This window comes from Myiozetetes cayanensis, unplaced genomic scaffold, assembly GCF_022539395.1.
Source record: "Myiozetetes cayanensis isolate MyiCay16 unplaced genomic scaffold, myiCay2020 scf4, whole genome shotgun sequence".
NCBI classification, from domain to species: Eukaryota; Metazoa; Chordata; class Aves; order Passeriformes; family Tyrannidae; genus Myiozetetes; species Myiozetetes cayanensis.
The window spans coordinates 29265897-29287753 of record NW_026087631.1 but is presented as its reverse complement, the minus strand read 5'-3'; the positions used below and the strand labels follow the sequence as shown (position 1 = coordinate 29287753).

At 38.3% G+C, this 21857-nt stretch overlaps 1 protein-coding gene across 2 annotated transcripts; it reads right to left on the bottom strand.

Annotated features, from left to right (window-relative positions):
• Positions 1-98: 98 nt before the first annotated feature.
• Positions 99-21528, bottom strand: DCP2 (decapping mRNA 2). Of its 2 annotated transcripts, none has more exons than XM_050328424.1 (11): positions 21418-21528; positions 16982-17133; positions 15226-15353; positions 14719-14817; positions 11856-12008; positions 10144-10256; positions 9933-10040; positions 9062-9188; positions 8403-8510; positions 6647-6698; positions 99-6090 (listed from the first exon to the last, which is right to left on the bottom strand). In XM_050328424.1, exons 1-11 carry the CDS (start codon positions 21468-21470, stop codon positions 5924-5926), a joined length of 1260 nt encoding a protein of 419 aa, XP_050184381.1. In that variant the 5' UTR covers positions 21471-21528; the 3' UTR covers positions 99-5923. The 2 variants fall into 2 exon arrangements, with proteins under 2 accessions (XP_050184381.1, XP_050184382.1); XM_050328425.1 differs by having other exon boundaries at positions 99-6087.
• Between the last annotated feature and the right edge of the window lie 329 nt (positions 21529-21857).

The following is a 21857-nucleotide window of genomic DNA, read 5'->3' as shown; positions in this document are numbered from 1 at the left end:
CATGAAAAGTTGGTGACATATTAGTACTTTCCCCAAACCCTCTACAGCTTCAATGAACACTTTATAGAAACAAAAGGGCACATGTGAAACTGTTTCCACACATCCAGTTCTTTTAATAACAAGTTATATAGACCAAAAAAAAAAAACCCAAAACCTCCATCTTTCATAAGTACTCTAAAAGCACTAACTGAAATTCACACACTTCCTTTCTCCAGTACATCCAACACCTTTTTAATTTCTTTTTCTTTCCGTTGTGTTGAATGGGCTCCTCGTCCACATTTGCAACTGACCTTAAAAAATAATACTTCTTTTCCTGGTATTATGTATAATCACTGCTGCTGACTGGCTTAAGACAACACCTAAATCTTTCTGCAGTGAAAGAATAACCTGTACCAGCAGCACAGGTTTTACGTTTCACAATGACCCGCAGTCCTTATATTCATACTTCAATACGTTTATTTATAAAGTGATTTAATTTTACAGAGAAAATATAGAAGAAAATGTCAACTTAGTCATAGTCTCTTAAATGGTGTGCTTCAGTTTTTGAATCAATTCATAACAAAATCACAATCATTAGTACAGCAGATGTTACAGGTAAGTTACAGATTTTACTTAATACAATTGAAGGGTTGACTAATGCAAACTTTCTTCAAAAGAACATAATGGAAATTTAATAAAATCTGTAATGATTTTAACCCTTTCTGTACATACTTTCTACTTAATTGGCACTGATGTGCCATTTACATACAAGTGAGGAAAACAGATCAAGTTCTTGAGTTTTAAACAGAGGAGGAAGACATAACCCTTCATGCATGAGCCATATAATAAAACACTGGCTCCCTGTTTTCTGCCAGGCTTGCAATGCTGCCCTGAAAAATGTTACTTTTTGGAAACAATACCCAAGTCAGCCGGGATCCTGCATTATTACGCCAGAAGTAATGGACAAGCCCCCACCTTCTTCTGTAGAGTCTTGTTTCACTTTTTATTTTTAAAAGTGCCTTGCAAATGCAGCTAAACGGCTCCTTAGAGATGAAGCACAACTTCCACATACTGCAGTGCCTTGCAGACATCCTTACTGAAGGATCCTGTTGCAAGTATAGGCATGAGAAGTATTTGCTGAGAGCTCTTGATCATGCAGTTTTGCATACTTTTTCTGCAAACAAAACTATGTACCCAACCAGTAAGATGGTTAATTTCTATAGTTTAGTAATTTTGATCAAACATGCTTAAAAAAAATTGCCAAGTTTTTTTTCTCACAGCAGGAAGTGTGCTGTAGAGAACTGTGTTTGCAGGATCTGTATTCTTAAAAAGCTACAAATGCCTTTTTTAAAAATGATTAATGCTCCATGAGCTGTAATCATTTTCTTAAAGACACTGAACTGTAACCCATACTGGAAACAAGCCAGTTCTTCTGATCAACAGTATAAATGCTTAAAAATGACAAAATACTCCGTTTTCAGTAAAATTCTTAGGCCTATTCAAATTTAAGCATTCTGTATTCTGTGAAATGTTAATAATTACTTAAAGGGAAGCTTTCTTTTTTTTTTTCCTGCAAGAACTGAAGGAGGACTTGAAGACACTTTGACTTCCCAGAAGCATCCCAGAGCTTAAAGATAAGGGCTTCTGTAAAGCTGTATCTGTATAAAAAGTTAAATCTCACTTAACATTTTCAATGAAAATACAAGTTTAAACCCAAGCATTTAATTTTAAAGTACTACTTCTGATCTGGAATTTCCCATGATCTTGAATATTGCCATTGTAATTGTTACCTACGTAGTCTTCCTTTTAAGTTCATAATCTACATGAGAAAATGAAATTCACACACAGCACAAATCCTACTGTATCTATCAGTGCTTACATACAAGATTAAGAACAGTGCAAATACTATCATTTAGCCTACTTTCATTCTTGAACTACACTATTGCTATAAATGCATACGAACAAAAACCCATTATGGAAGAATAGTGACATTTCCAAGTCTAATTTACTGTAAAAGCACCTTCAGTTTGTAGAAATTTACCATATCTTAAATAATTTTTGTTGTTTCAAAAGCTAAAATACTGTAATAACAAAAACAATCTGAAATTATGAAGTCATGTATAAGCACCAGATTATTTAACATTTACAGTGCAAGAATTAAAATTGGTTTATTTACAGAAATTAAATCATCAAGGAGACTATTCTACCAATTCTCAATAACTATGAGCTTCCTAGCATATTTAAGAGTATAACCTCCTAACTTAAAACATGAAGGCACCTGACTTTACATCTGGAAGAAAAACCTGTTGCTCAGAATTTATAAAAAAAAAAAAAAAACAGGTATCTGAGGATTAAGCAGCCCACTGACCCCAGATCTGGGTAGCCAGTCACCCATGGAGCAGCAGTGCTGTCTTACACCACAGGATATCAGAGCTTGGATTTTTAATGTAGACTCTTGCTCTTCACACCACAATGACATGAGTGCAAAAGCATATCTACTACAGAAAGTAAAGGCTGGAAAAAATAACTTATTTGAAACTACAATCTGAGACCAAGTATGTTAGAAATAGTCAGACCCAAAGCCTGCCTTATTTTCAAAAGGAACGGTTACATCTGTAATGGCCACAGGTAGATCAAGGTAAAACACAGTGTATTGTTCTCAAATCACCAAATTAATTCAGGAAGGTTGGAGCACAGCACAGAAGCCTGGAACAGAGACTAGGCCCAAAATTTTATTAGAAACTATATGGAAATTTGGTCTAAAGAATTTACATTGTGTTAAAAAAAAATACTTTGATTGTGCAATAAATAAAGCTATTTCCCCTCTTCTTCCCATAACCACTGCTGCCAGACTTCAAACCATGTAAGACACAGCTACTTCCAAAAGCTGGATGATGGATGTACATCAAGGAGTTGAAGTTAGTAGCACTTCAGCACAGAACATATGTCACTCAAATGGGCAGGACACTCTTCAGTCTGAGGTCAAAGTACAGAGCATTCTGTGAAGGAGAGATGGTCAAAACCTCATACTAAAGCAGGAAGTTCATGTAGTACTAGGAAACTGCAAAGTAATACTAGATTCCCAGCACCGCACATTGGTAGGTTTGTTTGTTAAAAGTTTGTTTATTCCACAAGTTCTTTAGTTTCAAGAACACTGACTGACCATTCATAATCTTAATAACCCCTTACACGCAAGCATTCTCAAACTGACTTAATCTGTTTTTCAAGTATCTTGATACCAGCTCTTGAGTCTGACATGCAAACAGTTACTTGTTTCTCTGTGTCTGGCTCCCATAAAGTAAAAACTCACAGAACTAAAGCCTAGATCTCACTTGCTATTTCTTCACTGTTTTACGGAAGATAATGTAAACAGTACTTCTAAACTTAGAAATACGATTATAAAAGGATGGTGAAATAATACAAAGTAAACAAAATGTTCACAGTGCAGGGCATGGTGGAACCCACGGGGTAGATCACATACCTCCACACTTACATTTTAGAAACCTTACTGAGAAAGCAGAAAGAAACTACTAAAAGAAACGGTACCCTTATACAAAGAAGTAAGTTATTGCATATTTATCACATTTATTTGCAACTCACATTAAGGCTAGATTTACTAAAATCATGACATGTATAAGCCCCACTTTGGGTTGCTTAACGAAGCAACCAGAGTCTCTTATTGTGAACCAACCTTTCACTCAGAATAAAAAAATGACACAGTAAACAGAGGGCAGCCAGCATCTCCTACTCATAGGACATGCTTCCATTATTTTGAAGACTTCCTCTTGTCTGGGACAGAACTTCCCAAACACAACAGGTGCTCCAAGTTCACTGTTTCATCAACATCCCCATTATTTCACAGAGCATTAAATGAATTATAACTAATTTATCTGAAAACTCAACTTATTTATAAGAAGATTTCCACAGCCTGATATTTAATTATGCCATAGGAGAGTCCTGTCAACTCCACAGGCAGTAGCAGCCTCAGGATACGAATACAAACTTCTGCCTCACCATGAGTAAAGGCACTTTTGCTGGGAAATCAACTAAAGAAGCACTAAAGGAGTAACTAAAGATCAGTTTTCACCTGAAGCTGAATAACATAACCTCCTCCAGCATTATCGCACCTTCTCAATTACTGTTCTATATCATTTACTGTTTTGAATGGCCTTTGGATACTTTAAAACAAAACAAACCAAACAAAACACAAATGTGAGTCAAAGCTAGATTGAGCTATTTCACAATTTGGTCTTGAAAAACAAGGCCCTCAGAATTCTTGTCCTCTAGAAGGAGGAAATGCTGTAGTCCCTTTCTCCTATTGACTGGCACAGAAGTTGAGCTCAAACATGGCCAAAATTATTACAGCATTAGAGTTCCAAATCACCTGGTGCCAGGGCAGGTGAATAAACCAGGAGAAAGTTCTAAAGCTATTTCTGAGGAAAAGCACTAGGTAACAGATCAGGTAGGGTAGATGAAGTAGGGTGGTTGAAGGAAGACCAGGATTTTGGTTTTGGATGATGCATGAGTTGCATAAAAACTCAGTGCATGAGCACACACTACAAGGGTGTAGTTCATTCAATCTATGAAGTTACCAATAAATCACCTCTATTCTAGAGAAAAGTCCATTCTTAAATCTGGGACATGCTTGCTATGACAAGCTGCTGTGACAGATTATTTCAGTGCATTTCTATCAATTGCAAAGCACGTGCTCAAAACCCACTAACTTGAAGGTGATGTTAACAGTTCATCACCTCAACTCTCACTGTTTTTTCGTTCCTCCCCTCCACTCCCACCCCATCTTTGATGTTTTTCCCAAGAAAGCACTGTAGCTGAAATCGACTGAGGCCAGATCATTTAAATGCTAACTGCAAGTGCAATTCAATACTACTGGATATATACAGAGCAGATACACTACACAAGAGATCTGAGGACAACAGCACAGAATACAATACTGAACACCCTTGAAATAGTTATTGGAAGCCTGATTAAGCTGTTCAGTGTCACACAATGCCTCTATTATCCATGCACCTGCCTTCCTCCTCAGCAAGATCTACAGAGGCTTATTTACATCCAGTATAAATTCTACACAAGTAACCTCTCACAGACAAAGTTTCAGCTTTTCTTCTTTTGAAAGCAGTCGCAACTAGGGTAACACAGAACTTTGTAACTTCTTCTCACACAGTTGAGGACAGTGCACAAGAGCTGGACACTTTGAAGGGCTAACTTCTACCCAGTTTGTGTATGATTACTGAAGACCAAGGAAGAGTAGGTACAAGAAGTCAACATGTTATAGATTTGACTCCAAGTACTAGTTACTGCCAGCCAACAGAAACTATCAGAGTAAAGGAGAGAAGGTATTTTGAGCAAGCAATCAATACAGAGAAATGATGACAGGCTGAGGCTAGGTTTGAAATGTGCAACTTGGTTTCAAAATCACTAGGACAGAGGAGTCCTCTGAGAATTAGTTTCATTGCCACTGCATAATATTGCAATTTACTACAAAATAATGACTAAAGTCCAATAATTTACATCTGAGCAGTTAAGAGTTCAGCAAGCTGGTATACTCGAACAGTTAAAAAAAAAGTCAATGACATTCTACAAAACACACAGAAACTTAAAATAAAAAAATTAAAAGAAAACCACCAAAAATGAAACACAAGTTAAATGAATGCCCTCTAATGCACAGCTAGGAACACATGAACTGAACATTGGAAAGGTACTTTTGTGGACAAAGGCTATACTGCATTTAAAGTGCAACACTTGACTATGCCACTCCCATACTGCAAAGAGAACAAACCCTTCCAAACCACCAGTCAGTCCCTGCATTGCATTTAAAAACAAATGAACAAAACAAAACAAAAAAACTCCTGAGAAAGAGTAAGGCTGGATAAGAAACCCCCTCAGTTGCAACAGGCAAGTCTGATTTATTCCCATTAGTTTGCTGTCAGAGGTCAAAACTTTTCATTATGGCATCATGGTCAAACTTGAAACTCAAGAAAGCTCTTGATGAAAAAGCAAATTTGTAATGGCCATTGCATGCCATAGAATGTCCCTCTATGTGTTCTGGCAGTGGGTCTTCACTGGAGCAACAGATCTCATATGCTGCTTCTGCTTAAAGAGAAAAAAACATGAAACAAATTTTAAACAGGTAGGTAGTTATCAATAAACATGTCAATAACAATACAAAGCCATACCTCAAACTAATATTCAAACAATATTTATATCAAAACCTGCATCTTTGGTTAAAAACAGAAGATGATAACTCAAACAACATTTACAAGATATATAGTGGCTAGAATAAGTCTTAAAAGTCACTGCAAGCGAAGAACACCTTCACTGGCCAGTTTTACCCACATAATAGTGTTCACAAGTAATTTTTTAATAAGGAGGAAAGAAATATGACACTATTTTCTGAGCAGTAAGTAAAGAACTGTGTGCACTCTCCCGCAGCTTATTACTAGCAGGACTGAAAGCCTTAAACCAACACTCAATTACCAGCATTGCATTGATTCAGATGCTATTTTCCTAAGCCAGCTTTCAGTTAATTTTACTTGTGGTATAATCAGATAGTCTTAATAATTAAGGAGACGAACTGCAAAATCAACATGAAACACTGTATTTTTCATTTCAAAACCAAACCAAAACAAAAACAACAACAACCACTTGCCTGTGTCAAAGTTATCTTGTAGTCTTCTTGGATTAAGCTTTTTTTCACATTTCTGGTTAAGAGAACAACCACACATTACTCACTCGATAAAGATACAGCATTCTATTCTTAGGGGTATAGTTTAAACATCAGCTAAAAGGCAAACTGGTTATATTTGCTTTGACACACCTCCTTGTGTGTGAATTATTTTACTTTTAACTCAGCATGAATTCTGTCATGTTACTTTAGCATGCATGTTTCAACATTACAAGTCTTTCAGAAGCATGAAACCTTTTTAACAGCCAACAAACCATTTTTAAAATGTAGGCCTTTGGGGGAAAATTTTGAGTGCTTTCTAACTGTTTTAAGATGAAAGGGTTTTGCACATGATGTTGTGCACACGCACAAGTCCACTCTTCAACTGGCTTGTCTCCAAAAAAGCTAGGGCAATGTATTTGCAAACATGATGCTACTGCCAACTAAATTAACATGCTCTAGAGACACAAACTTAGAACTTCCCTCTCCAGGAAAGAGTTGTTTTAGCCCCAGATATGCTGCTGTAAGTACACAAATACAGGAAAAAAAAACATGGCCCTTTGCACTCTGTGTGAATGAAAAGTTCCCTGACCTCAAATTGTATCAGAACATTATCATTGGGACACAAAATATTTAAAATTTAAAAGACTGACAATCATGAAAATGCAAATGAACTAGAAATGCAAAGTATTTAGAAAAGTAAAGAGCCTACCAAGTAACTACAGAGTATTAACAATTCCACTTGTTTCCATGAAGATCCTACAGGTTACCGTGGTCGTTTTTCAATATCCATACAAATATGTATGGGCAGTAAATTCTTTGACTTTTCATTCTTCTACTCTCAGACTCAAACACAATTACTCATTTCTTGCTACAGTGAGAATTTTACAGGGTAAGAGTTTACAGTTTCTGTATGTTTACGTGAATAACAGGGAAAGAGCGATAACCACAAGCCAGAATGGGAATAATTTAGCTTACAGCCTGTAAATAAGAAAAACTAAAGCCTGAACAAGCCAGATAGGCTGCATGGAGAGTTGGGGCTCACTGCTGCACAAGACACAACAAAGTAGAACTGAAAAGCCATAAAAAACAGGACATCAAAAACATATTCTATTAAAATAAGGAAGTACAGCTCAGTGAGCCTCCTCCTAGCCAGTAGAACTGTGGGAAAAAATACAGTTAGTAAGGGAAAGGGGAAAGTAACAAGCCAAGGATACCATACTGGAATTTACAAACTGCTGTAGTTCTACTCTATGATTAAAAAATTATATGAGATTCTGGCAAGCATGCATCTGCATGCAAGCCAAGCATGCATCTCAACATTTTTGCTAGAGAGAGGGGAAATAATAAGCATATGCATTACTCCTTTCTATGTAAGTGTTGCACAGCAAAAACCCAAGATGCTTACAATACATTATACATGAATAATTAAGACATGTACTACACTGAGTTATTACTATACACTACAGTAGGCATGACAGGAACCTAGAAAGCTGCAGGATTGTGTACTGAAAACAGCTAAAATTACTTCCAAATGTAAACTTTGAAATTTAGTATGCCTGTCTACAGATGTATATGCACACAAGGTAAGAAATGTCATATACCTACAAATACGTATCAAATACTCAGATCAAATACACTTTTGATAGATATGCACTCTATTTTCTTCCAGTAGGACATTGCCCTGGAGGTCTGTGAGGCATTACTGGTATTAACAAGACAACTACTGCACATTTCTTACCAAGGTATGGTTTTGCTTAACTGCTTGACTGTGGACTCCATTTGTTCGCTTCTTTTGGCTGGAAGTGTCTTGATATTGCTTTCTACCATTGTTCCTCAAGCTCTGATTCTGCCATTAAGTCCAAAATGAAGAGAGAAAAGGGTTTAAATGGCACCATTGAATGTCTTTGCACTGACACTTCATAATTACTAGCTACAACTTCCCTCCAAATAACTTCAAAACATGTAAAGAGTTTCTTTTGTAGACAAACTGAAGCACAATGAAATTAACCAAACATACACTCAAGTTACAGAGTCATCACTCAGTCTCTCTTGCACTATTAAGAGAATTATTAGACAATAAATTTAGTTCAGTGAGTTCCCATGCAACCATATGTACTAGGGGTACCCAAAATATTTCAAAACAGTGCACATAAGACACAAAAAAAGCAAGTACTAATTACTATCTATACCTGAAACAACACAACTAGTACCTGATACCCACCACCTCTAATGTGAGACAAATCTGAGAATTTCTAAGAGTATCTCCCCATCCTATGTTTCCGTTTTTGCATTCCGTAGTGATAAAATTCACTATGTTCATCCTAGAGAGGAACCCTTATGAACAAAGACATCTGTTTTAAATAGTCCAGATGCATGTTTGCCTAAGAAACAACCTACCTTTATTTTCAGAACTTCAGACACCTCAGGATTGTTATATGGCTTCTGTGGCTGTTTTGGTTTGTGGGTACACTGCTCTCCTGAAAAGCCATCTGTAAGCACCTGCTGACTACAGCGAAGTTTGGATCTAGTACAGGAGAACAAAGAGTTTACAACACAACTTCACACGCACTCATAGCAGAAGACAAATATAAAAGAATTTTCTGCTTTTTGAGAACAATCTGGAAGACAAGCTTAAGTAACCTAGTATGGAAACTCTACTAATGCTCAGTGCACTTACCCAACTTTATTTTGCCTGCTGGTAGAAAACCTGTGTTCTCCAAAGACAATAGGCCAGGTCCACATTAGCATTTGTCCTGCTGTTCTCGGTATTGGTGCTGACCTGACATAAATTACTGGAGCTTTCTCTTGGGGACTAGAGGTTTTAAAGTTTGCTCTACCACTTTTCCCTCAGCTGAATCTAAAGCCAGCAGCACTTGCTTCTCTTCTGATGCCCACAGGCTTTGTCTAGATAGCTACTTCTGACAGTACTTTACAGTCCTAGTTTAGAGAGTCCTATTTTTCCTCTGTGGAAGTGCCAAAAGCATTGAACTTCAAACAGCGAAACTTGGTTTAGCTTCTAGCTTCTGGGTTTTTTTGATTCCCATAAAGAAGACTCAAGCAATTACCTCAGTTTTGACACCTGTGCATCACAACATTAATTAAAGTTCTCATCCTATTAACAGACCTAGGACATAAGCCTGCATTTTATTGTTTTTATTAACCCATTCTATTACAGGAACATGAATTCTCGGAAGAAAGGACAAGCAGCTCAGTATGACCAATGCTTTATAGGAAGGATATAGAGGTGTTAAACTGACCTGGTTCTTACCTAGCTTTTTCCAAGTTGGGCTTACAGGGTGTGCTCCCTGCAGATGAAAAACCATTGTCACTATCCGAGGAATCTCCATTCCTTCGGGAAATCCATTCCCTCAATGGTCTGTGAGCAAGAAGTACAACAAGATCTACTTACTAAAACAAATTCAAAGAATTAAAGTTGTCTGAAAGACCCTGACCTAGCACTTGCTTCATTTCAAACATACCTGATGAAGGGAATTGCCATAAAAAATTTGTTAGGTGCCAAACCCAGCTTGGACTTCGGGGTCATGTCATTTCTGTGGCACGGTAATTTGTCAATGGAAAACCACTCAATATTCTAGAAAAAGAAGAAAAAAAATAAAAATACATGCTATTGTAGCCTTACAGAATGTTACAAATGTGTATCAGCCACAACTATTTCCCTTAATTACAAAATTACCACAGAAGACTTAAATTAATGGGCTACAACAGCATTTTCCACAAAAGGTTAATTAACAATGGGGTCATTCTTCTGACTGCCAGTAAAGAGTAGCAGATGTTACACCACACACTCATTGCAAGACATCACACCTAAATTATGAAAGGCATTAATCAGCAACTAAATTCTGTGTAAGAGAATTTAGAACATTCTTACTATTTTTACTTAAAATGCCATCAATCCTAGAACACCTACCAGTGCAAAAATTATCAGAAAAAAAGGTATTTACTTTGGGAGTAAGTTTCAGGTTTTGTTATAAAAGAAAAATGCATGGGTAAAGGATAGCATCTGTGTTACAGTTTATACACTACAGTTTTAACTATTAAAACTGTATACTTTGCACAATGGGGAAGGAAATCAGAAATTCTGGCTACAGCAAAAGTCAGAAAGTCTGACTACAGTCTGACTTACAATAGAAGAACCCACAAGGGACTTCCTATTGCAGAATTTAACCCCAAAACCCCAGGTCCAGATAAGATGCATGTTATAAAAGTACGTTACAATCTGAACAAGTTTTCTGTGTGTTTCTACAGGGAATACAAAAACAACATGCCCAGTTGTATTAGATCAGGTGAAGACAACACTTCAAAACTCCGTCTTTACAAGAACTCTTCATCATTTCCACACAGATGATCACTGTTCCACAAAGGGTGATATTTACTTTATTTTTTGAAAAACCCTCACATTTCATCTTACTTTGTTTTTGAAAAACAGGTCTCTGTGCAAGAAATTAATTTCTGTCCAGTTAACTGCAAGTACCTTTTCGTCTAAAAAGATGGATGCCCAGTGGCATCATCTACATGGAATTGTAGGGAGAGCTGTTTTAAACTGAATTGCCATACAAGAAAAATATTCCAACTTCAAAAGTTATAGATATTGGACCAAAATTTCCAACAAATCTACTACCTGAGCCTTTGCCTTTTCCTTTCACAATACCTTTTAAAGGCCTTAAGGTACACAAACCATCCAAAACAGTTCTCGTTTTTTGTCGCCTTACCAACCTCCTCCTAAAATATACTCCTCCTTAAATATGGACAGTATTAGCTATGAAAGAGAAAACACAATTCTTATTTTCTCTTTCTCATATGTAGGCTTTTGCATATCACCAACTAATAATTACACCTTGAGAACATATAGTTATATATGCAACTGTAAGCAGGAATAACATGAAATGATTAACACATATACCACGTACAAGAAAAGAAGGGGAGAATTATAGTTTGACAGCATGCTCTGATGCTGTTCTCATGATGAATGGAGATGTCAGACAGATGGTCAGGTATCAGTCTTTGCAGTTAAACTGCAAGAAGTTGTCATGACCCGACAGTGCACAGATGCCACTGACATCTAATATTCTAGGTATTCATTGTGCTTGGCAGTTTAATTACTTTACAGGCTGTTGGCTTTAAAAATCAAGTTCCATGAGGTTCCTACAGATTAAAACAAGACAACACATACCCGAATTTCCCTTCTAGTTTTGGGGTTGAATTTTGTGTTCTTGGGAACTCCTGGAATGATGTACAGCCGTGCTAATTGATCATTAATTCGCAGCTCAATGTAGTCTTCTTTGCAGATATAATCTTTTATGTCAAAGCCAGTTTCTTCAAATACCTGAGAAGCATACAAATGAAATTAGTGTGTGTGTATTCAGAATTCCACACTCTATTATCATAAGGGAAGGAATGACTGTTTTTCGCATATATCCATGAAATTTGCTGGAAAAAACAAGCCTTTGCACAAACATGTGCGCTCAAAAATAGAAAAAATATGTAAGATCTTATGTGCTTCATATTTCTCTAAGACAGTAGACTTGGAATGAAAGTTGAAACAACTGTATTACATCTTCACATAGCAATTTATTAATACTCATGGGGAGTTCTCTAGCTACTACTCCATGCTGCTGGATGCATGGAAATCTTATTCACAGCAAAAACTAGTATTTGGGAAGTAAAGACACCTTCAAATTCTATCTAGGTTTACTTGCACCTCGATTTTTCCTCTTTTTCACAGTCCTTCTGCTTTAAGAACCTTTTACCCCCAGTATATAATCCTGCATGGTCAGCTCCTCTAAAGGAAGGGAAAAAAAAAAAAAAAAGAAAAGAATGTGTCTAGTAATCACCAGATTACTAGAAAGACAATATTTTGAAATAACATCTTGTTTTATGGCCTTGCAGTGAAGGATCATAGATTCACAGAATAGTTTCAAGGGGCCTTAAAAGATCACCTAGTCCAACCTCCTGCCTCAGGCAGGCACATTTTTCAGATCATATTGCTCAAAGTCTTACTTAAAATAGTTACTTTGGACAACATTTATAATACAAAAAGAATAATTTCAAACACACCTGACAGCTTAAATCAGATTATGTCTCTAAGCTTTCTAAGAAAATACTCATTTTTAGAAACTTTCTTGTCTTCAAAATCTCCACAGGACATACAACTACTCAGAAATCATGCAGGATCGATACCACTATGCAAAATGTTTCTACCCAGACAGTGGAATATGCATGTGAACACGCACTCATAGAATTGGGTATTACATCCAGGGCTGCTAAGCCCCACTGTCAACAGACCAGAGGCAGAAGTCCTCAGTTAAACTTTTAAAAAACTAGGTTTAGAATTAAAAATATAACAGGAACTTCAGTAAAACCTCTTCTCAATCCCCATCCAGATAACTCCATATGAATAGCAGACAATACTCAAAATATGTTATGCAAAATTCCAATTTAAATACTGGTATCAGCAAAATGTTTCTAAGGTCCATTTTTGACAATGCAAAGAAAAGTAAGGACAAATAAGAAAAATACAAGAAGCATTCAATACAAAGCAAATAACTGATCAGTTACTCTTCAAATTAGCACTCCCTTCCCCTCTTACATAAAAACAAAAAGCAAGCCATCTTCCCATCTAAGTACATGAAGAACACCAAAATTTTGAGGAAAAACAAACAAAAAAACCTACCACACACTGTTTCAATTAAGACAGACTTTTCCTCTATACTTACTCTTACTTCCAACATCAATATTTTCCCTTCCTAAATGATATTTGTAGATGATATAAGTGAATTCATTGAAAAACTTCTTTTAACAAGAGAATCATCTATTTAGTATGGTTTAGTTCTCGTCAACTTTTGAAATACTACTGAAATGTGTAGGCACTGCGAAGTGAAGACCTTTTCAATCAGATCTCACACAGGTGCAGGTTATGGTTTTAGATACGTGCTGACTTCGTTGAAAGTAGTTAAAAGATTTACTTCAGATATTACAGACATCCCTATTCCTGGCCACACATAAGCCTTGAAGAATATGTGAGTTTATCCACAGGGACAATCTAACTTGATGGAAGGAAGGTCACAGGTGCAACAATGCTGTTCACCAGTGACATCTAAATCAATTTTTCAAATTAAAAATACCATCAAAAGATTTTTTTTCCAGTATAACTGCACCCATTTTATTGGTTTTGCTAGCGTAACTTGAAGTAAAGAGGAAGACATACTTTGTGTCACTCCTTCCTGAAGCAGTTATGCCTAGTCCCTCTTTGACACATATATTTAGAACAAGAAAAATCCGTAATTTCCTAGATACTGATTCAGTCCAACTGTGAAGAACACTAAATGCATAATAATATTTTCCCTCACCTTAATGCTCTCTCTCAAAAACTCTGGATGTATTATGACAAATAAACACTGAGTTTGTACCAGTAATATTCTTTTACAGGGCATTTTTAATATGCAGTTTCACTACATATCTAGGTCTCCAGGAGTAATAAGTACCACAGATTATTTTATTTTTCAGATTTTACTTGCCACATACATTGATTCTTGTTCCTGCATCACTGAAAAATAGAAATGCAAAGTTCTTCACAATTTTTACATAAAATTCTACAATATCCAACTTAACTCCTTATCCTCTTTATGCAGCCCAGTGTAGACAGGCTAATTTCCCATCCTTTTACCTTTTTACAGTTATGGTAATCCTTGAAATTTATATTCCAAAAGCCAAGAAGGACGTAAGATTCCCCCAGCAACACAAATAATACTTAGAAGTAAATTCACAGCTCAGCAGAGAATCTTAAAAACAGTACTCAATTCATTTAGCACATTAGTGAAAACCAATTTGAAACACAAAACCTCAACCCTGATTATCAGTCTGGAACTCAGAAAAGCACCAAAAAGTACAGCAGAAGATGACTGCAGAAATATTTATTTACCTGATTGCAATAAAGGATTCCTAAGTAAAATGTTTTCTCATCTAACACACATATCCTGATCTCAGTAAGATTTCACTTCTTTAGCTCAAATTTAAAGGAATTATATATATCTTACCTCTCTAGCAGCACAGTCATGAGGAGCCTCTTCTTTATTTACTTTGCCTTTTGGAAATCCCCAGCCAGACTTTGCTAAATAGCCCTGAACCAAAAGAACCTACAAAATACAAGGGAATGCAACTGTCAAACACACAGTTGTTCTCAGCAATTTCTCTAAAACGTTTTCCCTCCACCGCCCTCTGGTTCTCCAAAATAATACTTTAGCCTGAGAAAATGAACTCATTGGGTTCGTTGTGTTTTAGCATGAACTGAGAAAATTTTTTTATGGGATTCTGAAACTCAGAATTAAAAAAAACTGATAAGGAACGCCAGCAGAAGTGTGTTTACTGTCTCACATATTGTATTTCTGTACACAGTTAACAGTGTCAAGTAACTGTCAGATCTTTGCAAAACTGACAATGAATCTAAATTTCTCCAGAAGAAAAATGCAAACAACCAAAAAAATTACTTCTGCCAGCATATGCCACCCTTCCCTCTAGTACCTCACAACCATTTCCAGACTCACATTTTCAAGTGTCTCATCAAGAATAATTGCACCATAGGTTGGTACTCCCATTTTGTATTCTTTCCACTCATCTAAAACCTTTTGTACATCTTCACCTTGAGGCAGTAAAAAAGGGCAGTGATTGAAGAGTACAGCAAGATGCTAAGGAAGATAAATGTAAGCATCCGGTTCCAAATCACACAAAGACTCAAAACTTAGAATAAACACATTCCCTCCCCTAAGTGCTTTTAAGATATATTCTCTTGGAAGTAAAAAAAAAGTTATGAATAATTCAGTACTAAACATGGTCAGAAAACATCAAGTAATTTGGCAATTCCAATGCAAGTCAAAATAGATAGATAGATAGATAGATAGATAGATAGATAGATAGATAGATAGATAGATAAAAGGAGAAGAGATGACACAAGGATGCTTGTTTAAAGGACAGTCTCCTCTAATTTAAAAAAATTAGTATCCACACAACAGTTATTTTGAATATATATTATTCTTAAGCACATTTTCTTCATTTTTAAGTGAGCAAGACAGACAAAAATCTTGTGCTTGAAATAAGTGGGGATAATTTTTTCCCACAATCATTTGTTAGGATTATGTACAGAATCTGTACTTCAGTATTTACTATGCAAAAAAAAAAAATTTGTAATGGCATCAAATTATAGAAATCTGAATTCTAATACACTTCACCAAAACTCATGCAGAGAAAACATGAACAATGTTTATATTAAACTCTAAAATGTTGAGAGCAAATCTACAAGTCCTTAATAGAAGTATTAATGTTACATATTATATATGTGATTACTACTATAAAAATATTATAATACTGACAACAAAGGAGAGTATTTAGAAATATGACACTGCAGTAGAATTAATATTTCTGGCAAATGTGAGCTAGAAAGAGGCAGATGTAAGGAACACATAACATCCATACACTGTGTTTTTTCTGCACTGCTTATAGTGCAAAAATTAGTAGAAGAATTTTGTTGGTCTGAAAAATATGTTAATAATTAAAAACCTGCATAAAATTATTTAAAAATAACTGCATAATATGACCATATTTTTACAGTTTGTTGTCAAAATAAAAGCTTCAGTGTTTCAAAGTAAATCTATACTATCAAACAGAAAAGTAAATTGTGTAGTGAAACCATACATATTATCCTGAAGTCAAAAGCAATACTGCAAAACCCATATGAAAAACATATGCAAAAACATTAAAACTAAAGCCCTTGCTGGATGAAAGCCACAAACTTTTCTATAATTTCTAAATAGTGTACATTCCAGCAGCCACTGCAAGCAATGAAAAAGCAGGGGACGACCATATGAATTCAGTAAAGATGCATCCTCTCCCCTATGAAAAGAAACTTCCAAAAAATACAAACCACTGCCCATGGGGAAGCACATACCACCTTCAGCTACATTAACATCTGTGTTACAATTTACTTGAAAATCAATTAAACTAAGGAGTTCAATTTGAAGAGCTCCAACAGCTCATTATTGAAAAACTACCTAGCATGCCAAAGTGCAACTATGAGGAAAAATCCTCAAAGATCAGAAACTGGTTCTCTAGCAGTCTGAGAAATATCTCTTCTGGGTGCCACAAAATTATGGAAGCAATGAACAGATGAGATTACATACCTAGTAATACTAACTTTCAATCACTAACACATGAACTGATGATTTTCTTCTATGAAATATTGTTAACAACATTCAGTTCGCACTTTACCACTGAGACAGAAAACAATCACAGTAGTAAAAAGGATATCAGCTTTAGCAAAGTCTCTTATCCCACACTGAGGTAATCCTGGTGTGTTTTGCATGTAGAAATCCAAATAAAACCAGTGGGCCAGTTCAATCTGAAAACACACTCTGATTGCATTGTCTCTCTCTTCACTTGGAATGTGCAAAATGAATCGGCTGCCAGAAAAGAAAGAAGAGTAAGATTAGCCAAATCTATTGATTTAAATGAAACTAACAACAAAAACACATTGCAATAGTAGAATTCCTGATCCATTAGCAGATACCAACAGACCAACAAATCGTCCTGTGGTTCCACAGGGACAGCAAAATGTTTTCACAAAGTAAAACACAACTTTTGAAGTCAAGAAGGAAGACGGATTATGATGTTCATTCAGAAATATCAATTACAATAAACTAAGTAAATTAACTGTTGTGAAACCAAAGAGGGTGAGGACAACCTGCATAAATGCCCCTACTACAGAAATGAAAGCACTTTTACAAGTCCAGTAAAGAACATCTGCAAACTCTGATAAGAGATTTCAACACATTTTTTTCAGAACAGAAGTTTTACTAATTTATTTAGATTTTAAAATTCAATACAATCCTACTAATTTCCTCAGTCTGAAACAGAACACGGACAATTGGTTTCTTTTTCAAGTCACGTTATGCTTTACCCCAGACACTCACAAATACAGTACCAGAAACATAAGTTTAAGTAGCACTGTGTGATAGCTTATTTTACTTAAGCAGAAGAAACTTCAATTGTTTGTTTATTTGTATCGAAACTACAACCCTCTTTTTAGAAATTGAAGGTCATACACCCCATTGAACTTAAATCATCTGACAGAGAACTTTTACATTCAACTCCTGAGTGCCACCAGCTAATTTCCAGAAGTGCGTATCATTGCTAGAGCTTGAAATATTTAAGACATCTTTACTTAAAACCTGACAGGTATAAATTGTTACAGGATGTCAAAATTTGCACTGTGGTCAAAGAGGCAGAAGGTCACTCGTGCAGGCACACACGCTGTCTCCACTTCTGTTTTCTTAAGTGTGTGCCTGTATATTTTTTTATTCTGATTTCCCCCTACTGAGATAAAGTTGCTGGAAAGAACATTCCCATACCCCCTTATCAGTCAGTGGCCAAGTTTGGTTCTCACCACCGCCTCCCTCATGGGTTTGTGTCCTTGGATTTCTCAACCTCCTTACTATCCCATTTTCACACTATAAAAGGTCCTTGAACAGACAGCATTAAAGAACATTATAGGCCTGAAAGACCCTGCGTGAACCTCACAAAGTTCAACGAGGCCAAGTGCAAGGTCCTGCAGCTGGGTCAGGACAATCCCAAGCAAAAATACAGCCTGGATGGAAAGAAGCTCTGGGAAAAAGGACTTAGGGGCGTTGGTAAGTGAGAATCTGGACCTGAGCTGGCCATGTGTGCTCACAGACAGTTCTTTGGATCAAAAGCAGAATAGGTAGCAGGCTGAGAGAGGGAACTCTCTCCCTCTACTCTGCTCTTTTGAGACCCCACCTGCAGTGCTGTGTCCAGCTCTGTGGTCCCAACACAGGGAGGATGGGGACCTGCTGGAGTGAGTCCAGAGAAGAACTGTGAAGATGATGAGAGGAATGGGACACTTTTCCTAAAAAGACAGGCTGAGAGAGTTGGGGTTGTTCAATCTGGAGAGGCGAAGGTTCTAGGGAGACATTATAGCACCTTCTAGTACCTAAAGGGGTAGAAGGCTAGAAGGCTATAAGAAATATGGAGAGGGGCTTTGTAAAAAGGTATAGAGTGACAGGATGAAAGGGAGTGGCTTTAAAGAGGTCAGGTTCAAACATTATGAAAAAATTCTTTACTATGAGGGTAGTGAGATACTGGAACAGGTTGTTCAGAGAAGTTTGGGATGTCCCATTCCTGGAAGTGTTCAAGGCCAGGTTGGAAAGAGCCCTGAGCAACCTGATCTGGAAGGTGTCCCTGCTCACAACAGGGAGCTTGGGACTAGATCATCTCTAAGGTCCCTTTCAACCCAAACCAGTCTGTGATTCTTTCTTACAAAAATAACCTTATTCACTTCAACAACCGTATTTTCTCACTTCCCAATTTTCAATTGGCAATACCATCCCCAACTGCTCATTTCTTTTGAAGGCTCCATTTTGAGTGCTGAGAAAACACCCTCACATGCAAGGCTTCTGTACAGAAAATTTTTAAAAAAATGTAAAAAAATTTAAAAAAAAATGTAAAAAAATGTAAAAAAAAAAAAAGTAAAAAAATGTAAAAAAGTCTATTTTAACTCACACTACTGCAGTTGGACTTAAATCTAAAGATTCAACATATAGCAGTACCAAAGAGGAATAAGAACATGCCAAGCATTAGGCTTAGAGGAACAAGAGCAAAGCCAATTAAAATACTACTTATTAATCAAAAAGTTAACTTTTAAGTTATGTAGAGTGACTGAGTGGTAACAACAGGCATCTCCAGATTGTACTGGTTGCAGGTGCCCAGGTGCTGGTGAGGCACACACTCAGGGACACAGCTGAAGGCAGCAGCCAGGATGCTGGAACTGTACTTAGGAAAGGACAAAAGTGCCAGACAGGCAAAGGAAGGAAGAAAAAGAGCATGAAACAGCAGTGCAAACACTGAAGTTGGAGAAGAAGGAGGGAGAGGAGGTGTTCCATGGCGGTAACTGATAAGCAACATTCCTGTCTCATCCTAAGTCACAAGCTTTCTACCCTATTTTCTCCCTCATCTTACTGAAGAGGGGGAGTGAATGGCTGAGTGTACCTCTGGCTACTAAGCAAGATTAAACAACCACAGTCCTGAAATCATATGACAGGGCAACAGCACTTGTTTATAAGAGAAAGTATCAAGAGGCCCCAAAACCTAAATTAAGTCTCTGCACCTCCACTTCTTTATTCAGCAAAAAACAACTCAGCAGCAATAAGACAACGTGACATAAAAATTACAGGGGTACTTGTGATGTGTTATTTAACAATACTCAGTAACTGAGTAGGAAAAATTGCTTGGCTCTTTCTGCCAAAATTTCCACTAATATCATATACAGAGAATGTGGGAAATTACAGCTATTTTTATAACTCATTTCTAGCCAACCACTTGACTACACTCATACAATTATAAGACAAAACACCATTTCAAAGCTAGAAGATGACAGCAGCTCAAAGAAACACAGTAAGACAGTGGGACTGACCCTATCACAATGTAAGATCCAAATACCCTATTATACTAGTGACACTAAGAGGCTGTATTAGCCTTGTAAACATTGTAATTCCCCTCTGGATTTTCTGAAAAGTCTCAAACGCCACTTCATAGTGGGAGGGATCTAAAAGGCACGTTCCATTTCTGTGCAAGGAACCCAAAGAAGACACAATGAAAACACAAACATGGTTCAGAGGTCAGAGAGAGAATTTAAAGAAAGAATTAGAGAATTTAGGATTTACTTGCATATCACAAACTCTGACTCCTGCATTAGACACGTGGAAAACAACACAGACCAGAGCAGTTCTACCTTCCTGTGGTATTCTTGCTCCTAAACATTTTCACTCATTTGAAATCAGTAATTACAGTAAGTGGACTATCCTTTGTCTCTAGTAACCTTTCCCTCTTGTATGTAAATACTTCAGGAAGGGTCCCTTTGATGATTTCGTGCCAAATACCAGATCCAGTCTGGGGCATCACATTCTTGGGGATGACGGATAAATTAAAAGTCTGAAAGGCCAGTCCACAAACGATCAGAGCTTAAGACCACAAGAGGGTGGTCTTTCTGAGAAAAGAGAACGCACGATTTATGAAAATTCATACGCAAAGCCCTGAGAACAAGAAAAGGTGACTGTTCCACCCTGAAAGTACCGACAAGCGGGAGAGGGCAATTCCAGACCGATGGGTATCCCTTTTCCTCCGCGGGCACATCCCATTCCAGCAGAGGTAAACCAGCTGGAGGGACTCCCTGCCAGTGATTCCAAACGGATCCCGGAGCGGCGGGTGCCCCCCATTCCATGCCCACCGCGTCACCCCAAAACCCGCTCCCGGTTCCGCTTCACCCGCGCAGCTTCGCCTCCCCCGCCCCGGCACCGCAGCAATACCCCGCAGACACTGTTCTGCCACTTCCCCCGCACTGCCGGCTCCCTGCCCGCCGCTCGGTCCGGGGGTGCCGCGGGCAGCCTTCCCGCCCTCCCAGGACAGATCCCCTCGGGAAGGCGGAGCCTGGGGCACGGGGGTAGCGGGGTGAGCCCCTTCCTTCCGCTTCCCGGCCGCCGGGGGACGGCCAGAGACGCCTCTTCCAGCGGCTCGCCCCGCACCCCCGCGGCGCTCCGAGCATCCCGGGTATCCCAAACATCCCGGGCCCCCCGCCCCGCCGGGGGAGCCGCCCGGGGAAAGGCGTCCACCGTGTCCTCCAGCAACAGCGGCTCCACAAGCCCCGGGAGCGCCCCCCGCGCGCGCGACCGCACCTGCATAGGTCGTCCAGGACGCTGCTGGGGATGTCGGCCCGTTTGGTCTCCATGGGGGATCGCGGCTCATCCCGAAGCGGCGGAGCCCGGAACGCAGGACGCGGCGGGGGCGGGGCCGCGCGGGGAGGGGGGGAGGACGGAGAACGACAGCGGCCCCGGCCAATCACCGCGCGGCACCGGCGGAGCGGCGGCCAATGGGACGGAGCGCTCGGGGCTGACCCAAGCGCTCAGGTGATCGCGGGCGGCCAATGGGCACCCCGGGGGGGCGGGGCCGCCGCGTGCTCGCCGGTTGCGCTGCGAGCGGGGGACGCGAAACAGAGGAGTGGGAATAGAAGGGTATGGAATACAGGGATAGAGGGATAGGGGATAGCGAATAGCAGATAGGGAATAGAGAGATAGGGGATAGAGGGGTAGCGATAGCAGCTAGGGAATAGAGGGAT